Source organism: Camelus ferus, chromosome 1, assembly GCF_009834535.1.
Source record: "Camelus ferus isolate YT-003-E chromosome 1, BCGSAC_Cfer_1.0, whole genome shotgun sequence".
In the NCBI taxonomy this organism is placed as follows: Eukaryota; Metazoa; Chordata; class Mammalia; order Artiodactyla; family Camelidae; genus Camelus; species Camelus ferus.
The window spans coordinates 71121977-71146859 of record NC_045696.1 but is presented as its reverse complement, the minus strand read 5'-3'; the positions used below and the strand labels follow the sequence as shown (position 1 = coordinate 71146859).

General features: G+C 50.3%; 2 protein-coding genes across 5 annotated transcripts; both read left to right on the top strand.

Annotated features, from left to right (window-relative positions):
* The first annotated feature begins 804 nt into the window (after window positions 1-804).
* On the top strand, window positions 805-9953 carry AP2M1 (adaptor related protein complex 2 subunit mu 1). Of its 2 annotated transcripts, XM_006183249.3 has the most exons (12): window positions 805-967; window positions 2995-3111; window positions 4928-5193; window positions 5938-6020; window positions 6438-6443; window positions 6639-6774; window positions 6864-7005; window positions 7518-7637; window positions 7737-7872; window positions 7976-8073; window positions 8568-8679; window positions 9346-9953. In XM_006183249.3, the coding sequence occupies exons 2-12, from the start codon at window positions 3038-3040 to the stop codon at window positions 9478-9480; spliced, it is 1308 nt and encodes a 435-aa protein (XP_006183311.1). In that variant the 5' UTR covers window positions 805-967; window positions 2995-3037; the 3' UTR covers window positions 9481-9953. The 2 variants fall into 2 exon arrangements, with proteins under 2 accessions (XP_006183311.1, XP_006183312.1); XM_006183250.3 differs by lacking the exon at window positions 6438-6443 and having other exon boundaries at window positions 816-967.
* A 1873-nt stretch (window positions 9954-11826) lies between these two features.
* Window positions 11827-23248, top strand: ABCF3 (ATP binding cassette subfamily F member 3). 3 transcript variants are annotated; one of them, XM_006183247.2, is made up of 21 exons: window positions 11827-11986; window positions 12215-12362; window positions 12501-12580; window positions 13068-13114; window positions 13280-13377; window positions 13478-13600; window positions 13758-14024; window positions 14336-14416; window positions 14506-14565; window positions 14662-14718; window positions 14831-14853; window positions 14970-15025; window positions 15146-15346; window positions 15445-15521; window positions 16732-16776; window positions 16854-16986; window positions 17582-17670; window positions 17775-17866; window positions 18048-18180; window positions 18318-18405; window positions 18495-23248. In XM_006183247.2, exons 1-21 carry the CDS (start codon window positions 11914-11916, stop codon window positions 18651-18653), a joined length of 2130 nt encoding a protein of 709 aa, XP_006183309.2. In that variant the 5' UTR covers window positions 11827-11913; the 3' UTR covers window positions 18654-23248. The 3 variants fall into 3 exon arrangements, with proteins under 3 accessions (XP_006183309.2, XP_032339076.1, XP_032339087.1); XM_032483185.1 differs by lacking the exons at window positions 11827-11986; window positions 13068-13114 and having other exon boundaries at window positions 12323-12362; window positions 18495-18958; XM_032483196.1 differs by lacking the exons at window positions 11827-11986; window positions 12215-12362; window positions 13068-13114; window positions 13280-13377; window positions 13478-13600 and having other exon boundaries at window positions 12513-12580; window positions 18495-18958.
* The last annotated feature ends 1635 nt before the right edge of the window (window positions 23249-24883 follow it).

Here is a 24883-nt window from a genome sequence, read left to right as displayed (position 1 = left end):
GGCAACAGATTTTCTTTAGGTCCTGCAAGAGCCAGGCAGGCCTTTCATGTACCAGAGTTGGCTCTGTCTCCTCAGCTTGGATGTGAAGTTTAACTCTGTCATCAGAGAAGGACTTCAAATCCCATGTCCAGTTAAATTCAACTTCCCAACAGTTTTCTAAGCAACATATATGCCTGTCACTAGAAGGTGCACAGGTCCTGGCCTTGAGGAGCTCATATTCACATAGGTATACTGAGTTAAAACAGACATATTCTTGAAAAGCTTTAGCTAGTTTCTTCTAAATATTTGCTTCCTCACTCCCTGCCCCCTACCTTAGGTCTTGATCTCTAGAAAAACTTTCATGTCTGGAACAAATATATAATGCAAAAACTTGGGAGACTCAGAGGTGGTGTTACAAAGCAGAAAATTCAGCACAAACACTTCCACTGCCAAGTCGTACTTGTGTGTAAAGTGAGGACAACCAGTCCTCGGACTCCGAAGCCCTACAACAATCCAAAGCTTAACAGATGGGCTTCAACAAATGGCACTAATCCTCTGAGGCTCTCAGAAACACTGAAAGAGGAACAGGAGGGATTTCAGAGACTACAATTCCCAGAATGCTCAATCGGTAAGATGAAATGAGTGGAACAGCATATTCTGGGTTGTACATTTCGGGAAGGGCTGGATAAAGCCACTCCTACCACCCCACGAGGCACTACTACCTATTCCTTCGAAAGTTCTCAAAGGCCGTCGGTAGTTGTAGTTTTGCTAAATCTAGGCAGCTTAAAAGTGTAAACGAGAAAGCCGAAGGGCCTGACGGGATTTGTAGTCCGCTCGGGAGGCGGACGCGCACGCGCAGCCCAGGCTGGGGCGGAGCCGCGGCACTGCAGTGAAAGCCGAGGCAGCGGGCAGGCGAGCAGGGGGCGGGCGGACATCTTGGGATCCGGAGAGTGGCCGGGCGGGCCGAGCAGAGGGCCGCGGACACCAGGTGAGCTCGGGATCTGGCCTTACAGGGTGAGGGAGGACGGCCTGCCCTGCTGCCCAGCTTTGCCCTCCCCTGCACTGCTCTACGCGAAAAGCTGCCCACACCCAGGAGTGGCCTCAGCATTCAGATCCGGGAGGGAGCTGACGGCGGGGCGGGGGCGCCCGGGGCGCGGTTGCAGGACGGGCGGGGAGCAGTGCCCTCCGCCTGACCCGCCCGGAGCCTCCCATGAGAGAAAGACCTACTGGAATCCTCCTAGAGCAGGGACGCCGCGCGGCTCCCCACTACCTGGGATCGTGACAACCCCCTACCCCTCGGCGCCTCCTCCTCTCGGGACAAGGACAATTCCTCCATCCCCTAGGACAGTGACACCCCCATGTGCCGCCTTCTTGGACTGTCACAAGCTCCCCACCCTGAGGCACCCCCTTGCAGTTGAGTAACACCCCGAGGCTCTTCCTCAGACGGTGACAGTCCCCGCACCCTTTGGAACCATCTTTTCCCACGATGATGTCTTCCCTTCCCACGATGATGTCTTCCCTTCCCAGGGCGAGAAGCCCACCACCTCTTCATGCCTCTACACCCGAACCCCAAAGCAGCCTCCGTCTCCCCAGCTTGCCCTTATTCACCACTGTCAATCTCTCCCTGCCATTTTTCCTCTTCAAAGCCTTGACCTTTTCCATATTGGAAATTCTTTCCTCCAGGCTCCCCCACCAGCCTTGTTACTGCTGTGGGCTCATCTGAGTATACTGCCTGGGTGTTGCTGCCAGTCTATCGCTTAACTAAATATTTCATTCCTGTCCTGGGCCCCACCTCTGCTTCTCTGGTGCCTGAGCTGCCTGCGCTGCCTGCGACTTGATACCTGTGAACTTGGTTCTTTACCTCCATTTTGCTCTTCCTCTCCCAGTCTCTTTGGGACTGAGGAATGGGATGTGTCCACTACTTTGAAAGACCTCTCACTCAGTCTGGGAGACCTTGACAGCCACGGTAATAGCTTTTATTTTCTAGTTTAGAAAAGTCTGCTAAACTGCTCTCTGAAATTAACACCAGGGCTAATCCAGGGAATCTAGAACTAAATTAACCCTTTTCCTCCTTACAAACAGTCTAAATTAGTTTGACCCAAATAATTTGGATAATTCAGGCATTTTGCCTCTTACTTATAAGCACTCAGATCAGAAGTGAATTATATTGTGGGTCTGGAGTTACAGAATTTCAGCTGGAAGGATCTCTTAACTTTATGAACCTGCACACCTCCCTGCCCACCCCCCCAAAAAGCCTATATTTTTATTTAACTTAGGAGCTTAGAGGGAGCTTTCCTTTTCAAAAGGTGGTCAAAAATAACAGATAAGTAGCCTGGGTCATTGAAGTGACTGTCAGGGCTGGGGCCTTTCTACTTGATTCTTTTGCCTGTTTATCTGACTGCCTGGGAGAAGTTGGAGCCACACTCATGCGTCCATGTCAAGGCCTAAGGCCCTTCTCTCCTCCTCACACCCTGCACACCCTTTTCCTGGAATGTTTAGACTTCTGTGAATTAGAGAGCCGGAGGTTCAAGCTCTGCAGTCTTCTCAGAAGGGTAGTGGAGCCTGAGAGACTGGGTGCTTCTAAAGCTTTGCCTGGGGGCCCCAGGCCTGAACCAACTGGAGTAATTCCTACCGCCATTCCTGCAGCCACAGGCAGGCCTTCATAGTGACTCACCAGCTAGAGCCTGAGTGAGAGTCTGCACAGGAAGGGGCCTTGCTGAGCTCAGCATTGTGAAAGGGGGAGGGGGCTATTCTGGGCTCAGCCCCAGAAAAGGGAGGGTCAAAATGGCCTTAGAATCCTCGGCCTAAGTCCCTCTCCCTTTCTCCCTTCCAGCGTGGGATAAACAGGAACTGGAGACTGGCTAAGGGGAGGGGCATGCCTGGGAAGGCTGCAGGGTCTACTTGCTGGAGGGTTGAATCAGGAAACAAGCCCAGCCAGAGTGACCTGCACAGCCCCACAGGGGACGTTGGCTGGGGTTCTGAAGCGTTCCCTTACCCTGCCCCCATCTGTCCTAGGTCTGTTCTCGGAGCGATGGGCCGCGGAGACTGAGCTGCCGCCATGATTGGAGGCTTATTCATCTATAATCACAAGGGGGAGGTGCTCATCTCCCGGGTCTACCGAGATGACATCGGGTGAGTCCCCTGGCTGTGCCCCCACCCCCATCCTTCCTATCCAGCATGCAGGACCAGATCTCTTTCCACCAGAGGCTGATTTGGACTGCCAACCCCTCGCTGCATCCTGGAAGCTCAGCTAGTCCATCCTAGTTCCCATTAGGTCTGGGGTACTGGCCGCTCAGTGGGACCTGTGAAATGGCAGGACCCCCACAGTCTTTGGAACTCCTACCCTTCCTGCCTCCTGTTTCCCTTAGTGACAGACCTGGTTGCTGGAGATGAGCACTTTTGCCTGGGCAGGTTGATTCCTTCTTTGAGGAGAAGGGAGATCTGTCTCAGGTGAGTGGAGTTAGTGGTCAAGCTGGAGGTACTAATCCACCTAAGTCTTGCTCTCAAAAGCCTTGCTCATGGTGAGAGCCTTCCATGGACTCTTGAAAGCCTCTCCCGGCTGCCAAACCCTCTCCCATTCCCTTTTTCAGGAGGAGTGGGGCCGCTGACTCAGCTGTTTTCAGTTCCTCTGAGGCACTCTCCGGGTCAGTGAGGGAAGGGCAGGGAAGCCATGCTCCCCTTTCTGGCCTATCAGAGTAGACCTGGAACAGCTCCTTGTCCTGTGTCCCTCAGACCTTTCTTAACAAGAAGCCTTACTTCTCATTCTGCCCCACCCTGCATGCCACTGTTCTTCCCTGAAGGAGGGGACTTGTCCTGGCCTCAGCAGCTATAATGAGATTAGGCTCCTTTGGTTCATGCTGCCCTGTTTTTTTTTCTTGGATTGCTTAGGATAGACAGAGAATGGGCCTGCTGCAGTGGCTCCTGGCTCACTGGCTAACGGGCTAGCCTGGACTTTGCAGCTGTTTGTCCATTGGCTGGTGGTGGGGCATGAGCTACAGTTGTGGCAACGGCTGGCTTGCATGAATCTGGCTGGCTTGCATGAACCTGGCTGGCTACACCCATCCACACACCCCTCCTGTCCTGGATGGGCCTGGTTAAGCCAAGGCCAGAGCATATACGTCTTGCATGTTTTGCTGTGCTCTCCACCCGTTGCCTGTGGCCCATCTGCTTCCACCTCCTGGTGTGTGCTGCCCCCCACCCCCAGTGTGTTGTGTGTCTAATCCTCTCTCTCGTTGCTGTCACTCTCCTCTTCTTGCTGGCGTCATTCTCTCATCCCATCTCATTGGCTGCCATAGCAATAGGTAAGCGGCCTGTCAAGTTGCCGCCCAGGCACAGGTGGGTGGGGGGCCCTGCCCCCCATCATTGTTTTCTTCATTCTTTTTTCATTCCCTGAACTTGCCTTGGAATTGGATCCTGGACAAGACTGGGTGGCCCAGCTCCCTGGTCCCTCAGTGCTTTTCCCTCAGTAGATTAGAGCCTTCTCTGGAGTCATGCTGGCATTGTCTAACTTTTGGGGGAGCTGGCCTTCTCCGCTGGTGGGATCACTTGTGGGAAGACTGGAGAAGTAGTGTCTCTTTCTCATCTGGGCCTGGAGCTTACAGAGACGGTATAGAGATGGCAGTTGGGAAATGGGCCAGGCCTGGGAGTCAGGAATGTACCTCCCTCAACTTGATGGACCTCACTTTATTAAGGTTACATCTGCCCTTCTGTCATTGCCACTTGACTTCCTGTCCCTTCTGGCCTTCAGACATCAGCCTAGCTCTGGCCCTCCTCCCATGCCCCCACTCAAGAATCGCAGGGAGCCACTCCAGCAGTTTAGGCATTGGCTTTAGAGTGTGTGTCAAACTTCAGCAGAAAGGGGTGGGTGGCTATTTGTAGCTGTGGTTGAGCCCCACGGAGTGAGTTGTGCCTGGGTACTTAGCAGCCTTTGTGTACCCTTTTCTCTCAGGAGGAATGCAGTGGACGCCTTTCGGGTCAATGTTATCCACGCCCGGCAGCAGGTGCGCAGCCCTGTCACCAACATCGCTCGCACCAGTTTCTTCCATGTTAAGCGGTCCAACATCTGGCTGGCAGCTGTCACCAAGCAGAATGTCAATGCTGCCATGGTCTTCGAATTCCTCTATAAGATGTGTGACGTAATGGCTGCCTACTTTGGCAAGATCAGCGAAGAGAACATCAAGAACAACTTTGTGCTCATATATGAGCTGCTGGATGGTGAGGCTGGCAGGGCAGTGGGTCTAGGGTGGGGATGAATCTGATAGGGCCTGGCCTGGAGGTGGGAGCAGGTCTGAGGCTCCAGTGCCCTCTGAACTTTGTTTCCTGATTGTCTGGTCTTTTGAGCCCCAAGGACACTCCAAATCCGGATGTAAATGCTGCTCTGAAATGAATACAGAAATAGGCTAGCAAGTGGAGGTGGGGGAAGACCAGAATGTCTTTCAAGGGGCTGGGAACCTGATTCTGGGATTTGGTGGCTGGGCCTCCTGCAGTTAAGCACATTTCATCCTCTTACTTTTATGGTTTGGACCTTGGTACACTGTCCTCCCAGCTTTCCATGTCAGAAGCTGCCTCAGAGCCTGGAGGACAGTGAGATACCACAGGGCCCTTGGGATGCATTGTTATCTCTGTTCCTCTGTAGGGTATGATTTAAGTGAGCAGAGCCCTTCCACTTTCCCAACATCTCTCTGTCTTCTAGGGGCTCGGCGCTTCTTGACCTCTTACTCACTGGCCATGTGACTCTTCTACTGATTTTCTCTATTTGAAAAAAATATGACATTTTAATTGTTTTCTTATGAAAGAAAATCCTAGAGTGAATGTCTCAGAGCTAGAAAATTTTGCTGCAGATGATGCTACAATTTCTTCTGGAGCTATGCTGGCCAGAAATGTCCAGGCCAGGGGAGAGATTGGAATAAAGGAGCCTTGAACTTTTTCTAGGGGCTAATGGCTCCCTTCCTTTTGCAGAGATCCTAGACTTTGGCTACCCACAGAACTCAGAGACAGGCGCGCTGAAAACCTTCATCACCCAGCAGGGCATCAAGAGCCAGGTACTTGAATTGTCCAGGCCATAGTCAGGGTGGAGCCCAATCTCCCTTCATCCCAGCTGGCCCACAAGCCTTGTTTGAGCTGACTCATGAGCCTGTCCCTGACAGGAAGTGCTGGCCTGAGCCTTCTGCCATGAGTGCAGGCTTATTTTGCTCTGTGTGGCCCTCTCCCACCCCTGGAGCTTGCCAACTCAGCATCTCTGTTACTGGGAATATAGCTCAAGCAGTTTCCTTCTGCACTTGGCAGGGGGAGGGGGGCGTGGGCTGCTCTGGAGGCCTGGTATTTCTCAGGAGGAGAGTACTTGGGCCCTCTTCCAGGATACAGGCCTCATAGCCTTCTCCTTCTTTTCTGCCTGCCTCTTCCCGTCTGCGCTCCTCTGCTGCTTCCCGTGGGCACCATATTGGCCCTGTGTTCTCCAGCATCAGGTAAGCTGTTCCCTTAGCTTCCGCCCTTGCAGCTTTGCTCAGTTTTCTCCAGGCCCTGCCCAGTGGGACTTGTGTGGGAAGATGGGTCACAGGTGGGGACTTGAAGTGGGGGATGAGAATGGAGTGGGGATAGAGACAAGAAGATTGAAGGAGAGAGGAGTGAGGCCTTGCTGTTTGTCTCTGTGCCCCATGTAGACAAAAGAAGAGCAGTCCCAGATCACCAGCCAGGTGACCGGGCAGATTGGCTGGCGGCGGGAGGGTATCAAGTATCGCCGGAACGAACTCTTCCTGGATGTGCTGGAGAGTGTGAACCTCCTCATGTCCCCACAGGGTGAGGGCCCTCTCATGATGAAGCTGAAGGGGGGCCAGGGCAGTTCTTGGTCCTGACTCAGCCATTCCTGTCTATCTGTCCATCACCAGGGCAGGTGCTGAGCGCCCATGTGTCAGGCCGGGTGGTGATGAAGAGCTACCTGAGTGGCATGCCCGAGTGCAAATTTGGGATGAATGACAAGATTGTCATTGAGAAGCAGGGCAAAGGCACAGCTGATGAAACAAGCAAGAGGTGCTTGAGGCAGGGGGAACTGGTGGGAGAGGGTGGACCTTGGAGGGCTGAACAGAGCCTGGTGAATCACAAGTTCCTTCTGGACTTCATTACTGCAGTAATGCAAACTCCCTCTTCCCAAGGGTGTGCTTGGCTGGTTGCTCTCAAAATCTATGTTTAAGAGAGAGGAGGGGATTGTCCTCATCCTACTCAGAGAGTAAGCCCCTTTGTTTGGTCTTTAGGACCAAGGCTTTTCTGAACATATTGGTGGCCTCTGCCCAGTGTGCCTGAAATCTCTTGGCTCCAAGCAGCAGAGCTCTCAAGAGATGATGAGCTTGCAAAGCTCCCACTCATTCATAACTCTGGGGCAAGGACCCCCAAGTCAGAAAGCTGCATTCTGGCACCTTTGCATAGACTACAGTGCAAGCCTCGTCTAGGCTCTGGCAGCCTTTGGGGGTAGGGAAGTCTCCCAGCCCGACTCTCTCCTGCCACTCTCCTGTACCAATGAGGTGCTCATTTGCCCCTGCTTGCAGCGGGAAGCAATCCATTGCCATTGATGACTGCACCTTCCACCAGTGTGTGCGACTCAGCAAGTTTGACTCTGAACGCAGCATCAGCTTCATCCCACCAGATGGAGAATTTGAGCTCATGAGGTGCCATTGGGGTGTGAGGAGCAGGGGATGCTGTTGGCAGAGAGTGGGGAGAGGGAGAAGGACAGGCTCTGCTGTCCTAAAGGTTTCACATCCCTAAAGGTATCGCACCACCAAGGACATCATCCTTCCTTTCCGAGTGATCCCACTAGTGCGGGAAGTGGGACGCACCAAGCTGGAGGTCAAGGTGGTCATTAAGTCCAACTTCAAGCCCTCACTACTGGCTCAGAAGATTGAGGTGAGGATAAGGGACTTGGGGAGGAGGAAGCACTTGTCTCCAGGAATAAAGGCAGCTGATGTCAGGTCTTGACAGAGCTCCCTGACAGGTCTGTCACTTCTAGGTGAGGATCCCAACCCCACTGAACACCAGCGGGGTGCAGGTGATCTGCATGAAGGGGAAGGCCAAGTACAAGGCCAGCGAGAATGCCATCGTGTGGAAGTGAGTCTCCCCCATGAGGCCACAGCAGGGCTCAAGATGCCTTGGTGTACCCTTCTTAAGTTTCACATTTACTCCTCTGTGTGTATATGTGGAGGAGGGTGGGGGTGAAGGGTGTGTTGTGAGGGTTCTCCAAGAGCCTCTGCTTGTGTTGTCATCCCTTACACCTGCGTGTGAGTGTGCACATGCTGGCACGAGGGTGCATGCATGCATTTATCAAGATTCTTTAACATTTCTCCATTTGCCCTTGTAATATCTCTGTAGACAGCGAGCAAGGGATAGAATGGCCATGTATCTAAGCAGGGACCACAACCCACAGTGCTGAAGGAATAACAGACCCAACGTTTCATAGCAAGAGTTATCAGAGTCCTCACCACATTTCCTTGTCCTGGCTCCTTGGTTCTCTTCCCTGCGCCTCCCCTACCAAGGAGCAACCCACCTTGAAGTTCTTCCAAGCTACCAGAGGCATTTGCTGCCCATTGTCCTTGTGTTCCCAGGATCAAGCGCATGGCAGGCATGAAGGAATCACAGATCAGTGCTGAGATTGAGCTTCTGCCCACCAACGACAAGAAGAAATGGGCTCGACCCCCCATTTCCATGAACTTTGAGGTATGGCATAGAAGGGGCGTAGAGTCACAGCAGGGTGTGCTAGGAAAGCCTTTAGAGAACATTCAAATCAACCTCTGCATCTTATCACCTTGCAGATGAGGAAACTGAGGCCTAGAGAAGTGACTTCAGTTCGCAGATCCATTTCTACCCCACTCAGGCCTCCTACAAGAAATTGCTATTCACACTGACAAAAATCTTTGACTTCTTTTGGCTTGTCATAAAACAGTTGTTGAGAAAAATTTAGATTGCTTGCATGCCAGATGAGACACAAACCTTACTTACAGACAGGAAAATGGGCTGACTTTGCTTTGTGCATGTTAGACATGTAATTTTCTCCACCTTACTGTTTAAGTCCATAATACTGAGTACGATAAGTATGTTCTAAGGCAGGTCTTTGGTTGCTGCCACCTGCTGATTGAAGGAATTGATTCAAGTTTTCACATGCAGGGCCTGACTGCAAGCCCAAGTGATTGCTAGTTACTTTTGGATATGCTTTCTTTAGTAACCTCTCAGAGGACCTCTCACTACCCCAACTCCCCCCCAGCTTTTTTCAGGGCCCCAGTCATTCAAACGTGAGAGATGAGGTAGGGCAGCAGGGCTTTGGAACTTTCCTGAGTGGCTGTGAGAGGAAGGCCACATTCCTAACTGGAGCTATCCCTTACTCAGGTGCCATTCGCGCCTTCTGGCCTCAAGGTGCGCTACTTGAAGGTGTTTGAACCGAAGCTGAACTACAGCGACCATGATGTCATCAAATGGGTGCGCTACATTGGCCGCAGCGGCATTTATGAGACCCGCTGCTAGCTGCCATTAGGCCTCCCCACCTACCCTCTTCCACAGGTCTGGGTGCCCTTGGCCACCACACGTCAATGTCTCTTCCCTCTTGCTTTGCTGCCTTCCCTTTGCACCAGCCCCTGAGTCTAGGTCTGGACCAACCACATTGTGAGCGGGACTGGTGGAGCAGTCCCTGGGCTCCCTGGGCTCCCTGGGCAGGGCGGTTTCTGAGGCTCCTGTCCCTCCATCCATCTGCCTGCCCTGGCCCAATACCAGGCTCTGAGTTCTGTGACCAAAGCCATTTGGGCTCCTCTCCTCCCCTCCCCTGTGGCCACATCTCTCTGGAGTGGGAGGGTTGGCTGCCCCTCACCTCGGAGCTCCCCCAAAGGCCAGTAATGGATCCCCAGCCCTCAGTTCCTACTCTGCTTTGGGATAGTGTGAGCTTCGTTTTGTACACGTGTGACTTCGTCCAGTTATAAACCCAATAAACTCTGTAGAATGGAGTTGCTGGCTAAGTGTCAATGTGGGGGCTGTGTGGGTTGGAGATCTGGTGGGACTGCTCCTCCCTTGTCTCACACCACCTGCCTTGAGTAGAATTTTCTATTCTAAACTTGCTTCCTTTGTCTCATCTCTATTATTAGGTCCCTTGGGGCCACCCAGGCCCTTATCCTGGCAGGTGTTAGCCCCAGATCTCCTGTCTCCTCTGAGAAAATAGCCTCAAGGGCAAGCAGCCCCACCTAGCCCCAGTCCCCTGAGGGAAGAGATTCTTTCCCAAAAATAATCCTCAGCTTTAGGCAGGTATTTTTCCAATTAACATAGATTAAGCAAGGTTTACCTTTGGTCTTTCCAGCCATCCTTAGAAACTCGCCTCTTAATTCCATCCTCTTCCCAGTTACTCGGGCTTCCCGACTTCAGTGTGTGGGTTGTAAAAGCAAAGATTTGACACCCCCCCCCCCAGGCCTCTTAGAAAATTCCTCCCTTTTATACCTCCCCCTCTGTAAAGAATTGTGTGGTGAGTGGACCCCTGAGGGGAGTGTTCCATATTCTGCTTAGGTGCCTCTTTTCCCTTGCTTGATCTCAGCCTCTTTAAACCTAAAAAATCTATTAGAGAAAATTTAAAACATAAGCAGGTAGAAAGTATATAATGAACCCCCATGTCCTATCATGGTTGTTCAACAGCTTCAGTTATATCAACTCATGGTCAGTTCCTTAATACTACATCCAATCTGTGTTCATGCTTAATCCAAGTGTCTTATACAATTTTTCACAACTTAACATCTGGATCCAAATAAGGTCCATTATAGTTAGTGAATTCTTCTTAAATCTTAAAAACCACAGGTTCTCCCTCAGCTCTTGTAGAGTTGTTGAAGAAACCAGATTCTTCTGTTGTTTCCTGGTCAGAATTTCTCTTTCCCTCTGTTTCCTATAAAATGGTTATTAGAGTGAGAGGCTTAATAGCTTTTGAAACGTCGTTTCAAATATCAGGATTGATTCTTCACAATGACAGAAGGATGAATGGATAATGATGTGATTTTTTGGTGACAATTTTAAAGCCTGGCTGGAAGAATATTCACGTTAATGTGAAACAGTAGCATCATTTTGGGAAAATTCTAACTTCTACTTGGGGAAGTCAGTGAATAAGGCAATAGCCTTTTAGTCACTGAGATTTAGGGTGTGAAGTCTTCGGGTGTAAGCCGGGAATAAATACTAAAGAATTTACACAGACCTTGTCGATCTGGTTTTCTTGCCCTGTGGCGGTCAGTGAGGTCGCGCCCCGGGATGGTGGAGGGACCAAAGGGCGTAATTCACTTAGGTTCGCTGAGCTGTCAAGTATGAAAAGATAGAGTGCAGGTCGCGGGCGAGGTGGCCACCCGACCGAAATAGCAGCCCGCCGGCCCTAAGAAACCGGAACAAGACCCATGGCCGCACAGAACTGCACCAGGGGCTTCCGAGAGCTCAGGGACGAGCGTGAGTCAGCAAAGCCCTAGGCGGGCTCCAAAATGGATTCGGCTGGGCGCGCACCGGCTGACGTGCCTCAAAGGAGCATACAGAATCTTAGCGAGGCTAGTGTATTTTATCAACCGCCCTTCTCGGAAGGTTTCCACACGGCGGGCCGTCACTGTCTCGCGCCCTGATAAACCGCGAGCTCCCCTGCACCCCACCCTCGCCGCCTTCAGGATAGCCACCTCCCAGAAGGCAGCGAGAACCGCACATGTGGCTAATTTTCCAGTGGAAAGGCTTGCGCAAGCGCAGAGAGTGCGGCCCGGCGAAGACGCTGAGCGGCGCTAGCGTGCGGTTCCTCCAACTCGGTTCACCCTGCCCACCGGGCTCTGCGCGCTCCGCGCCTTTCTTACGTCACTACTACGCATGCGCTTTGGAAGGAAGAGCGAGCTTTCGGGGACCAGGGGGCGGGCCTTGCCCGAGGTCTCACGGCGACTGCGCCGACGGGAGCCGGACTGGAACATGGCGACTTGTGCTGAAATCCTGCGGAGCGAGTTCCCCGAAATTGATGTACAGGTCTTCGACTACGTTACTGGTGAGCCGAACCGAATCAACGCGCTGGGGATGCCAAAGTGGAAGTCGAGAGGGAAGGACTAAGGGAGGGCAGTGCTGGGGACCGCTGCTAGGCCTCTCCTCTGCGTGACCTCTTGTCCCGAGGGCTGGTTATGTTTGGGGCCCCTCTTGGGGCCGCGGTTCGGAGACTAAAACTGCTTGTATGTCCACCCTACCCGGTATCTTCCTCGTCTTGCCATGCCTGGCCTAGGCGTCTTGCATAGCGGCAGCGCCGACTTCGAGTCTGTGGATGACCTGGTGGAAGCTGTGGGGGAATTGTTGCAAGAGGTGTCCGGAGACAGCAAAGATGACGCGGCCATCAGGGCCGTGTGCCAGCGCATGTACAACACTCTACGCCTGTACGTGTCAGGGCAGGGGGATTCGTGGGGGCGATGCGAGGGCGGACGGTCAGGAGACAAGGCGTGAGGGGAAGATCTGATGACCATAGAGCTTTTCCTTCAACTCCTAACTCTTTGCTTTCTATCCCTACTCTCAAGGACTGAGCCACAGAGCCAGAGAAACAGCCAGATGCTACTAGACGCCCCCATCCAGTTGTCAAAGATAACAGAGAACTACGGTGAGAGAGAGCTGCCCTCTGTCATTTCCTCAGCCTGCACCCGTTAGCCACCTGCCCCCTGGAGCTCAGGACTCTTGGTACTTCTTTCCCACAGGACATGATTATAGGAGCTAGTTGATGTTTTTACTGAGGGTAAATGAGTCCATTAATAAAGAGATTAGGATTGGAGAGTTCTCCAAGCTCTTGGGTATGGTAGGAAGCATATGGGCCTTGGAGCTGAACAGACTTCGGTTCTATCCCCAATTTTGTGACTTACTAATCAGCTACATGATCTTGTAAAAGTTGCTTATCTGCTTCAGCCTTTGTATCCTTAATCTGTGAGTTGGGTTTTTGTTTTGTTTTGAAGTGTTGGGAGGATGATAACCTATCTACAGGATTTGTAGGGCTTTCCTTTAAATGTGTCTCAGTCTGGTTTCATATTAGCCACTCAGAGTGTTAGTTTCCCTTCCCTCAGGGAGAAGGTGACTGCTTTTCTTATCGCTTACAGACTATGGCACCAAACTTCCAGGACTGCTAAAGAGAGAACAGTCCTCGGTGAGGAGGGGGAGGAGAAAGAAAGGGAGGGGGCTGTGTCTATGGTGAGGGTGGGAGTTGACTGTCTCTAAATACCGGAGTATCTTTCTGGGGAATTTCTAATTGTCTTTCCCTGAGTCTCTGAGCCAACACCCTAGGGTGAAATGGTTATGTTTGGATCTTTAGACAGTGGATGCAAAGAAGCTAGAGAAGGCTGAGGCTCGACTGAAAGCAAAGCAGGAGAAGCGCACAGAGAAGGACACACTCAAGACCAGCAACCCTCTGTGAGTTTAGTGAGAAGGGCTGAGAAGAGAGCAGAGAGGTCTCTACTGGGATGGAAGGGTGGTTGGGAGTGCTAAAGCCATTCATTTCTCCCTTTAAAAGAGTCTTGGAAGAGGCATCAGCCAGCCAGGCAGGCAGCAGAAAGGAGAGTCGATTGGAATCATCTGGCAAGAACAAATCCTACGATGTTCGAATTGAGAACTTTGATGTGTCTTTTGGCGATAGGTGAGGGAGTGGCAATGGGGTGGAGTAATGTTTTTCTTTTTCCAAATAAAGGAGAATTTGGAGAGATGGAATGGGACTAAGAATAGATTTCTGTTGTTAAACTTGCTGTGCACATATCTCTAGATCATCCTTTGTCTTTTTCCTACTACCCCTGCAGGGTACTGCTGGCTGGAGCAGATGTGAACCTGGCATGGGGCCGCCGCTATGGGCTGGTGGGTCGGAATGGGCTGGGAAAGACAACGCTGCTGAAGATGCTGGCCACCCGGAGCCTGCGGGTTCCAGCCCACATTTCCCTCCTGCATGTAGAGCAGGAGGTTGCTGGAGATGACACCCCTGCCCTACAGAGTGTGCTGGAGAGTGACACCGTGCGAGAAGATCTCCTACGGCAGGAGCGGGAGCTCAGTGCCCAGGTTGCTGCCGGCAGGTGAGGGCTCCGGGCGAGGGAATGACCAGCTGCAGCTGTGCTTCACAGAGTGACTGCCATGCTGGCACAATTCACAGTTCGTATGCCCAGCCTATTAAGCAGCGCATCTTAGAACTTGGTGCTGTGGGGCTGTAAATCCCTTGTTCCTGCCACAGTACCCGTTGTGCTCACTGCTATGAGCAAGTCCTTCCTCTACTCTGTTCCTGTCCTGGCAACAGGGCAGCCAGTGGCCTACTTTCCAGCCATCCTGGGGTACAGGATAAACTTGTAGACTGCCCCCACTCAGGCTGATTGCTGTCCCCTCATTCTAGGGCTGAGGGCTCAGAAGCTGCACAGCTCGCAGAAATCTATGCCAAACTGGAAGAGATTGAAGCTGACAAAGCCCCTGCCAGGTATTTAAAATCCCCCTTCCTTCCTTTAGATTTCCTCTCTCCCTTCTGTTACCTGTTCCAACCAGGTTCCTCAATTTCTTCATTCCTAGGGCATCAGTCATTCTTGCTGGGCTTGGCTTTACCCCTAAAATGCAGCAGCAGCCCACCCGGTGAGTGGCTCTTACCATTCTTGACTCTGAACACTGTTGGTTCTGCCCCCCCTGTTCTCATGAACACTTGCCCTGATGTGGTTCTGTCTCTCTTAGGGAGTTTTCAGGTGGCTGGAGGATGAGACTGGCCCTGGCCCGGGCTCTGTTTGCTAGGTGAGTCTTCTGGGACTGTGTATGGCTACTGTGAAGGATGGACTTGGCTCCTGGGAGGTGGCAACAAGTGGCTAACCCAGAACCTCAGGCTGTGCATTCTTCTTTTCCATAGGCCAGATCTGCTGTTGTTAGATGGTGAGTTCTAAATGGGGGCACCCTGACTTTGGGGTGCAGGGTGCAGAAGGGTGGCATCATCCAAATTTCTAGTTCTCTAGTCCTTCAATCCCAATGTGTCCTCACCACTTTTCCAGAACCCACAAACATGCTGGATGTAAGGGCCATCCTGTGGCTGGAGAACTACCTGCAGGTGAGTGTCTCCAGGTGCTGGAGTAGGTCTGGGGAAGGCCTGCTTCCGAGGCTGCTAGGGTTTGGGAGCTGACTGCCCTCCCAAACTGGGCCTGCCATCCTGTGACACCCCCCCCCCCAGACATGGCCCTCTACCATCCTGGTTGTCTCCCATGACCGCAACTTCCTGAATGCCATAGCCACAGACATTATCCACCTGCATAGCCAGCGGCTAGATGGTTACCGTGGAGACTTTGAGACCTTCATCAAGAGCAAGCAGGAGCGGCTGCTCAATCAGCAGCGTGAATATGAGGCCCAGCAGCAGTATCGCCAGCATATCCAGGTGTGGGAAAAGGCAGGGCTAGGGGCCCACCCCTTTCCATGGGTGTTAGAGTTGTGGGGTGAGGGAGCCTGACTATGCCTGAACTCATCCACTTGTAGGTCTTCATTGACCGGTTTCGCTACAACGCAAACAGAGCCTCTCAAGTGCAGAGTAAGCTCAAGATGCTGGAGAAGCTGTGAGTACCGTGTCCTTGACAAGGCCCTAACTCCTCTTCTTTTAATTTCTTCCCTCATTTTGCAGGCCACTCCTTGCCCTGCCATTCTAGGTCTCCCCTTTCTAGAAACCAACCTTAGCTTCATCCCCTGCAGGAAAGCAGAGTATTCTATACTGCTCTTGGAGAGTTAATCTTGCCCCTAGGCCTAGGCAACCACCAGACTTCTTTCTGTCTCTATATATTTGCTTATTCTAGGTATTTCATATAATGGAATCATAAATGTGTCTGGTTTCTTTTGCTTAGCACCATGTTTTTGAGGTTCATCCATGTTGTAGCATGAATTAGTACTTCATTCCTCTAATGACCAGATAATATTCCATTGTATGGATATTCCACATTTGTTTATCGATTCATCAGTTGGTGGACATTTGGATTGTTTCCCCTTTTTGGCTCTTTTGAATAATGTTGTGAACATTTGTGTATAAGTTTTTGTATGGACATACGTTTTCTATTCTCTTGGGTACATACCTCGGAGTGAAATTGCTAGGTTACATGGTAATTCTACGTTTAAATTTTTGAGGAACTTCAAACTTTTTTAAAGCAGCTGCACTGTTTTACATTCCTACCAGCAATGTATGAGAATTCCAGTTTATCCATCGCCTGCACACACACACACACGTGCACGCGCGCACACACATATATATACACCGTATCTTTACGCATTCATCTGATGTGGACACTTAGGTTGCTTCCATGTCTTAGCTATTGTAAATAAGGCTGCTGTGAACATTGGGGTGCTTGTATCCTTTTTTGTTTGTTCGGGTTTTTTGGGGGTGCTTGTATCCTTTTGAATTAGTGTCTTCAGTTTTCAGCTATATACCCAGGAGAGCATCGGAGGCTTATTAATCTTTTATTTACTTATTTATTTTTAATGGAAGTACTGGATTGAACCCAGGATCTTGTGCATGCTAAACATGCACTCCACCACTGAGCTATATCCCTCCCCCTGGAGGTTTAATCTTGAAACATTTCTAGATGTGCTAGTGGTAGGGGAACATAAAATCATAAAGCATAGGATTTTGTGACCTTGAAACACATATCAGAGTATATTAATTGAGAGGACAAAAAACTACAAAAAGGATAATCCTATTTTTGTAGCATATATATTACTTGTGTGACAAGAACAGTTACTTTTTAAAGTCATATATCTAGTCTTCCCCTCTCTCCTCAGACCGGAGCTGAAACCCGTGGACAAGGAGTTGGAGGTAGTGATGAAGTGAGTGCTGGGCCAGAGGGGCAGGTGGGGAAGCTCTTGTTTCTGGCCACCCTCATGCTCCCCATCCCCACCTGCAGGTTCCCTGATGGGTTTGAGAAATTCTCACCACCAATTCTGCAACTAGATGAGGTGGATTTCTACTATGATCCTAAGCACGTCATCTTCAGCCGTCTCTCCATCTCTGCTGATCTTGAATCCCGCATCTGTGTGGTATGGTTGCTGTTTCTCTGTTCCATGAGCTGGGACTGGACTCTCCCACCCCAATACATGATGTGGATTGGCCCAGATTCTGGGGCTACAAAGGGAGGAGGTCCCAAGGAGCAGGAGTCAGTGCCCGGGCCAAGGACTTTGCTGTGTTTATACTAGCCCCCTCCTGCAGCCTCACAGGGCTGCTCTGCAGCATAGATGAAGAGCCTGCCATGTGGTATTTTGTGAATACTCAGAACAGTACTTTGTCTTATTGGTCTCAGCTCTGGAACCATGGAATGTAGAGGGGAGAATATGGGCTTCAGGGTCAGACTTCAGATTCTAACTATTTCCTAGCTTGGTTACTTCCTCATCCTTAAAATGGAGATAATGTCTACCTCACTTGGTTATTGGAAGAGTTAATTCCTCTGTACTTAGTGGATACTTGGATATTGACACCCTTTACATCTTTACTACTTCCTTCATTTTTCTCTACAGTTCCTTAAAAATTTTTTTTTAGTTGTTGGAGTTACTGGGACTACCGGGATTCATTCTCATCTCCTTCCCTTCTGTATCCTGCACACATATGCTGTCTACCTTCTTGTGTTTCTTCTTACAGGTTGGGGAGAATGGAGCTGGGAAGTCTACCATGCTGAAGCTGCTTCTGGGGGACCTAGCTCCTGTTCGGGGGATCAGACATGCTCACAGGTGGGGCCCACACCTCCATTCTCCAACCAATCATATGCTGTAACTGCACTCCTTTATGGTCATTGCCTTCTCTCCCCTCTCTCCGCCTTCACTTCTGCCTGCAGGAATCTGAAGATTGGCTATTTCAGCCAGCACCACGTGGAGCAGCTGGACCTGAATGTCAGTGCTGTGGAACTGCTGGCACGCAAGTTCCCTGGTGCGTTATGGATTTGAGTTGAGGAAAGGGGGCCCGGCCTGAATGCCTACAGTTAGGCCTACCTTTGGTTGCTCAACAGTCCACCAAGTCTAGGCGTAGGGCATTGGGTTGGGACTGAGGGGAAGGTGAAGGGAGTGAGTTTGGGCCAAGAACCCACATGGTGGGGTGGGGCCTGTTCCAGGACGGCCTGAGGAGGAGTACCGTCACCAGCTGGGCCGGTATGGCATCTCTGGAGAACTGGCTGTGCGCCCTGTTGCCAGCTTGTCTGGGGGCCAGAAGAGCCGAGTGGCCTTTGCTCAGATGACCATGCCCTGGTGAGGCGTCATTTTCTAGAGCTTTGCCCTCCCCTTTCCCGCTCTTACCTGATAGAAATGATTGTCTTGCCTTCATATCGGAGTTTATTTTCTCCCAACACTCTTAACTGCCAACCTTCCTGGGTTCTGCCTTCCAGCCCCAACTTCTACATTCTGGATGAACCCACAAACCACCTGGATATGGAGACAATTGAAGCTCTGGGCCGTGCTCTCAACAATTTCAGGGTGAGTGTGCCTTCACATTGCCCACTCTTCCCCAGGCCTCAGCACCCCTTTGGGCTCCTCTGAGTGCACCCTGGTCTTCTGTCTTTCAGGGTGGTGTGATTCTGGTATCCCATGACGAGCGCTTCATCCGGATGGTGTGCCGGGAGTTGTGGGTGTGCGAAGGAGGTGGAGTCACCCGGGTCGAGGGGGGATTTGATCAGTACCGCGCCCTTCTCCAGGAACAGTTCCGCCATGAGGGCTTCCTCTAGGGCCACCAGGCTGAGGACTGTGCCCAGGACATGGACTGGTCTCTCAGACCCCTGGGACATCACATAGGCAACCATCTCTGGGCCATAGACTTCCCCCAACTTTGGGGACAGCCTTATTCCCAGACTCTCCTTTTGACTGGAGCATCCTCTGTGCAACCCAGGGAGCCCTATCTAAGGGTTTTTGAGGACTGGTCTTCCAAGGGAAAAGGAGTAGGGGGTGCCCTCTGGGATTTTAGATCCTTGCCACTGCCCCAGCTGCAACTGGGTCCTGAGTGGCTGCTGTGTAAATTAAATCTCCGTGCATCTTCCTTGCCTCAACTGTGCTGCTCCCTGACAGGGCTTCAGTGTTTGCCCACTGTTAAGGAGTGTGGACTCCCTGATTTGGCATTTTCCTGTGACACTTTGTCAGTCATACTGAGGAGGCCATAGCAGCATCAGCCTTGCCCCTGGGCAGAGATGTCATTAAAGCCACAGGGGCTTGGCCTTATAGTGGTTGGAGCTGGTGAAATAAAGGGCAGTGTATTACATCACTGCAGTGCTGTTCTCCCCGGCCCAGGCTCACTCTGTTTCTCTGGTGTGGACCCTTCAAGGCTAAAGAGAAACTGAGAAACAGTGTTTGTCTCCATTTTGCTTGGGTGGTTTCATGTTCTTTATTTTTACTTTAACCATGTGGGAGGAGCCTGGAAAGTAGGGACTTGAGAATGAGGTCTAAGGTGAAGAAAGAGAACACTTTTGTTTCAAACTAAACAATATTTAAAAGCAGAGGAGCTGTTTAACAGAAGTAGTAAGATTTATAAATATTATTTTTTGGATACTCGGCTGCTGTATGTAATTGTTGTATAGAAGACACTAAAGTAGAGAGGTTGTTTTTCTCTTAATGGCATTGGAGAAACCAGCATCAACAGAAGGAACTTGTTGGCTTCATGGAGAACTGTCATCGCAGAACTCAAGCAAGGAGTCTTAACAGGGCACTGTGGTACTATGGATACAGCTGGGGAGGACATAACCTGTGTTGGGGGTAAAGCAGAATAATGCTGGGAAGGCTCTGGACTGATGGACTCTGAAGCCAGCAGCAGGGTCATTAATCTTCCTGCCTCCTCAGCCTCCCTCAGGAGTCCAGAGGAGGCATTCTTACAGGCACATCTGTGGCCACGTGCACCCTCACAGCTCTGAGAGCCTTTTCTCAGCCCTGCCACTCTCTTCCAACCTCAGATAGTCGAAGCCACCTGGTGTAGGGTGTGGGCCTGCCTGTTTGCCACATTCTCAGGCCCTCTCACCCTTCACCAGCTTGTGGTCCCTATATGAGTTCTCCCAATCTTTAGGGTCCCTGGAAGTGCAGCTGAAGGGTTCTGTGACATAGAATCTGCTTCTTTGGAGGTGACTTTGTGTATGAAGAGCCCTGGAGTTGGATCTGCGATCAAATGCCAGCTCTATTACTGGTAGTGAAAGGGGTCACCAACATTAGCTGGGTAACCACAACAAATTGACCTTTCTGAACACCTCCTCGGCATAATACATAAGCACTCAAAGCGATTCTTGTGTGACCACTCTGTGATTTGGAGAACATCGTTTGGAAAAAGTAAATTTTCTCTTGAGTGACTCCAGTGGTAGGCCAGTTTGGCTGAAAGGAAGGAAGAACTTTCTTAATAGTTCAGGTTACCTTCTGAGAGTGACGTCCTGGCCTCTGGGACTGTCCAGCCCTGCTGCCCACTAGAGAAGGGCTCTTCAGGTAGGAGGCCACACTAGATGGCTTCCAGTTTTATGATTTCATTCAATAAGGGCCTGTACATGTGACAATACAGGCCTATGCTGCCACCCTGTAAAAGTTGGGATGAATGAATTGCAGCAGCTAAGAAAGACCCTATAATAAGTGTGTAAGGTGAGCTTTGGGGGGTTAGAGAAGGAGAACTGGCAGAAGATGGTTGTCTTGAGGGGTAGAAATGGCAGTGTCAGCCAGCTCCATTCCAGAAAGCACAGGGTGAAGAGCAGAGAGGAATCTGACATGACTAGGGAGAGCCTGTCCAGCCCCAACCATTGGAAAGCTGGTCCTTCCAGCTGCTGAGCTGGAGCTACCTTGCCAAAGTCAGGCCTTAAAGCCAGTCAGGAGCTGGCCAGGTTGAAAGGCCTCATTGTGTGAACTCATTGAAATCCTGGCCTCCCTGCTTCTGCTGGCCTTACCACACTCCCCAATGCCTTTTCAGGCAACCTGGCTGGTCCTCTGGGGGGCAGAGTGCAGGCGTGCAGTGAGATCATGGGTCTTACCAATAACAATCTACAGGGTGCTCAGAGATGCCAGTCAATTGTTTATTTCAGTGTGAAATTAACTGTCTTGAAATTCGTTGGACATAAACTAACATTAGCTAAGTTCTCCCTGGTTTCCAGGCAAATTTTAGCTGAGAAGAAGAGAAGGTGCTGTTTACCCTCATTGACCATGGCCTGGCCTAGTTTGTCATTTAGAACACTATATCCTACGAAGAGCCACTCCCCAGGCCAGGTCTGGTCCACCCAAAGATGCAAACCAAACAGCCTCAGAGCCCCGTTGCTCTGTACCAGCCCAAGCATGCAGCCTAGATGGCGGAATCTGTGGGAAATCATAGCAGGTTAACAGTTGGTCCAAAATCTGGCTAAACCTGGAGTGACAGACTCCTCTCAGTGTCACCCCCCTCCAAGTGGGCTTCACTGCACTTTGTGTGTCCCTCACTGTAAGCTGCTTGCCATTATTAAGGTTGTAGTTCCCACTTGGCCTTGATACCCTTGAAAGCCAGACCCTGGCTTGCTCATCTTTGTATCCTTTGCCCATGTTGCAGGTTGGGTTCTCTGGGAAGTAGCTTGAAGAGATCATCAGCATGCAGGCTATTTATTATGGGGTGCTCCTGGGACCAACATCAGGGCCTAGCAGTTGAGAGAAGGGAAAGTTGAGCAGCAGTGCAGGCCCAACAAAAGCCTCAGGCAGCCCCACCTTCTGAGGCTGGCAGAGTTGTTCTTAGTTGAGGCAATGGGTCAGGCCTTTTTTCTGCTGAGATGATCAGTCTTTGGATGCTGGCTGCCACCAGAAGGAGCTGTGACCTTGGGAGAGGAAGTTTTCTTCAGTTGGGGCAGTTAGCCCTAATGGGCTGACCGCTGAGGACCTGCTGCTGCCGTCTGCACTCTCAACGGCTCAGGCAGCAAGTCCATTCCTGAGAGGTCATCACAGCAGCCACTACCGTGCCTAGCACAGAAAGAGGTGCTCGGTAAAAGAGCTTGAGAAGTGAATATTTGGGGGGAATTATTTGAGAAAAAGTAGAGAGTAACATTGGAGGAGAGTGCAGAGGCCAGGAAACAAGGGGGCCATGACCAAAATCCAGCTCTGAGGACATGGGGTCAGAACGGCGGAGGTGGAGGTGAGACTTTGGAGGATGGGGTGCAGGCTCAGCAAGGGCATGTGAGCTCTGCCTAAAGGAGGGAGGACCCCTTTTTCTGGGCCAAAGTCTTGAAAGCTTTGGGACATAAGACAGATTAAAGGGGCCAGTTTTCATTTGTTTTTAAACGTCGCCTTGTTTTCTTTCAAGACAATGTTAAGGGAATAATGACAGTTGATAGTTATTGGGCTCTTGTTACGTAGCAGGCACTGTAGAAAATGCTTCACCTGCACCACGTCAATCCTCACAACCCTACGAACTGGCCCGGTTACTATCCCCACTTTATAGACAAGTAAATGGAGTTGGCATGGAGGGATTTAGGACAGTCTGGCTCTAGAGCACAGCTCTGGTCACACTGTCTACTGCTCAGCCCCTAGTGCCATGTGCTGAATAGTGAGGGTTGGTTAATCCCATCACTTAAAACTCATCTATTACATGGGATGGAGGGTGGGAGGTGAAGGATTTGAACAAGCTTCTCTCAGGAGAGCAAGCTGATGAGTAGAAGTACCTGGCACAGTGGCTGGCACATACTAGATGCTCAGTGAATAGCTGTTCATTAAACAATTAAAAACGTGGTACAGTGGAAGAGTCACGCACTGGGATTAGCCCAGTTCTGCCACTGGACTGTGTTTTAGGCAAATCAACCTCTCCTGAGTAAATTATCCTTATGCATAAAATGGGCATGACATAAATTTGTCTTGCCCCCTTCTTGGTTAGCAGGAGGGATTAAATGAGACAAGGTCCTGTGTAAACTGACTACATTTTTTTGTAAACTGTGAAGTGCCATGGATCCAAGGGTGTCATTTCATGGAAGGAGTGGTGGGAGAGCAGCTGGGAGCCTACTCTGGAGACAGACTGGCACCTGCACACACACACACACTCCAGGCCATCATCAAGATGATGGCCCGAGGAGTGCACCCCACAGCCCTCATCTGCTGGGCTGGGTATCTGCAAGCACAAATGCAGGAAAACAGCATGAGACTCTGCCTGGCACCTGCTGAGTTGCATGGGGTGAGGCAGAAATCACCATGCAATTTAAGCCCATTCTAATAACATGTATAGATTGTGCCCTGTCAGTAATTCTAGGTTTCCCTTTTCTTTATGTTAAATAAACGGGTGGTTTGGAAGTGATTTCTGCTGTACTGTATGTGGAGAGAACTTTGAAACCCTAAATTAGAATAAATATTTGTCAACCCATGCTACTGCATTCTTAACACTGAGGAATGCTTTCACAAATGTTCTTTTTTGGTCTTCTCAATAATCTTGTGATATGTGGCTCCTGCTGAGTTATTCCCATTTAGTAAAACAGAAGCTTGAAGCTGAAAGATGTTAAGTGTCTTGCTTAGGTTCAGATAGCTCTGTGCATGCAGATATGGGGCAAGAACCAAGGTGTCTGGGTCCCCAGCCTTCTTACTTCTTTCCATTTAGACTGTTCTCAACTTTGTTCCATAGCTGTTCATACAATGGGTGACTCCTGTCACACATACGGGTGAGCATACCCAGGGTCATGTGCCCTCCCGTCCTTTTAAGAAAGTATGTTGAACCCAGAATGAGGGGGACTGACTATAACCTGTTTTAAACTTTTAAATTAGGGAGCTAGCTCTGGAATCAGAACTGTATTTGAGTCTGGATTCTATTATCTAATAGCTGTGTGATCTCAGCAAATTAAGCCTCTCAGTGCCTCGGTTTCCTTATCTGTAAAATGTGAAGAATAATCATCGTTATAGACCAATGGTAAGGTAATGGTGAATATTAAATCAGATAATACAAGCAAAACTCTTATGGTTCCTAGTAGTTCCATAATTGTTAGCCATTATGATTATTAGTATTTGTTGTGCCCTTCACTGCTTTACTGATTTTTAGTGAGACATTGCTTACAATGCCTTGCGGCTGAAAGTTTAGTCCTGGTGCCTCAACTAAATAGACAGGTACCCACACCTCCTCTTTTGTTCCTAGGGCCTAGAAGGGACCCCTTCTTGGATTCTTTTCCCACTGCAGCGATATTTTCTTTGAATTCTTCTATACACAGACATACTTATCTCCTCTAGTTCTTTATGAATATTTTATACTGAGTCTGTTCCATCATTCAATACTTTGTTCCTAGCTAGTGACTCTCCATCAGTGTAGGAGTCTAGGTTTTTCTTGACTGCTAGAGGCCTTTGAGCATAGTCATACTGAACCTTCTCACCACCACAGATTTCTTATTCTTCCTCCCGCATGAACTCTGCAGTAAGAACATAGGTATGGCATGCCCAGAACTTGGAAGTAGAGTTGTCTTATTGTAAAACTAATAAGAACCAGCAAACAGTGGCGAGATGTAGAAGTCATTCAAGAGGTTGTGGTTTGCTGGTGAATGTGTGTCTCAGGGTTGGTACATTTAAGACCCAGCAGAGTTCTTTAAAGGGTACCTTTAGCTAGAGAAGAACACAAGTTACTGGAAGAGCACACTAAATGTGGTTCAAATCAAGAAGGCCAGAATCCTGCAATGCAGGGGGGAGGGTGTGAGAGACCAAGCATTGGTCATTGGGTCCCCAGACCAGCCTGAGAGATGGCTGACTCTGTCTTGTGACTTGTCCCTTTAGAAGGTCTTGCCCTTCAGCAGCACTGAGTGCCTTAGTCCATCAGAGCTTGACACCACTGGCCCCTCAGTTCCATCCACTAACTCCCTGACTCCATTCCACCCCATCTGGTTTCTTTGGCTTGTGACTTGGTTTGTGTGGCCTTTCTCACCCAAAAAGAATGTACTGACCAGTAAAGATGGATTTTCAGGCCCCCTGTTGGCTATATTTCTAGTGATAAATTAATAAACTGACATCTGGTTTATACATCAGT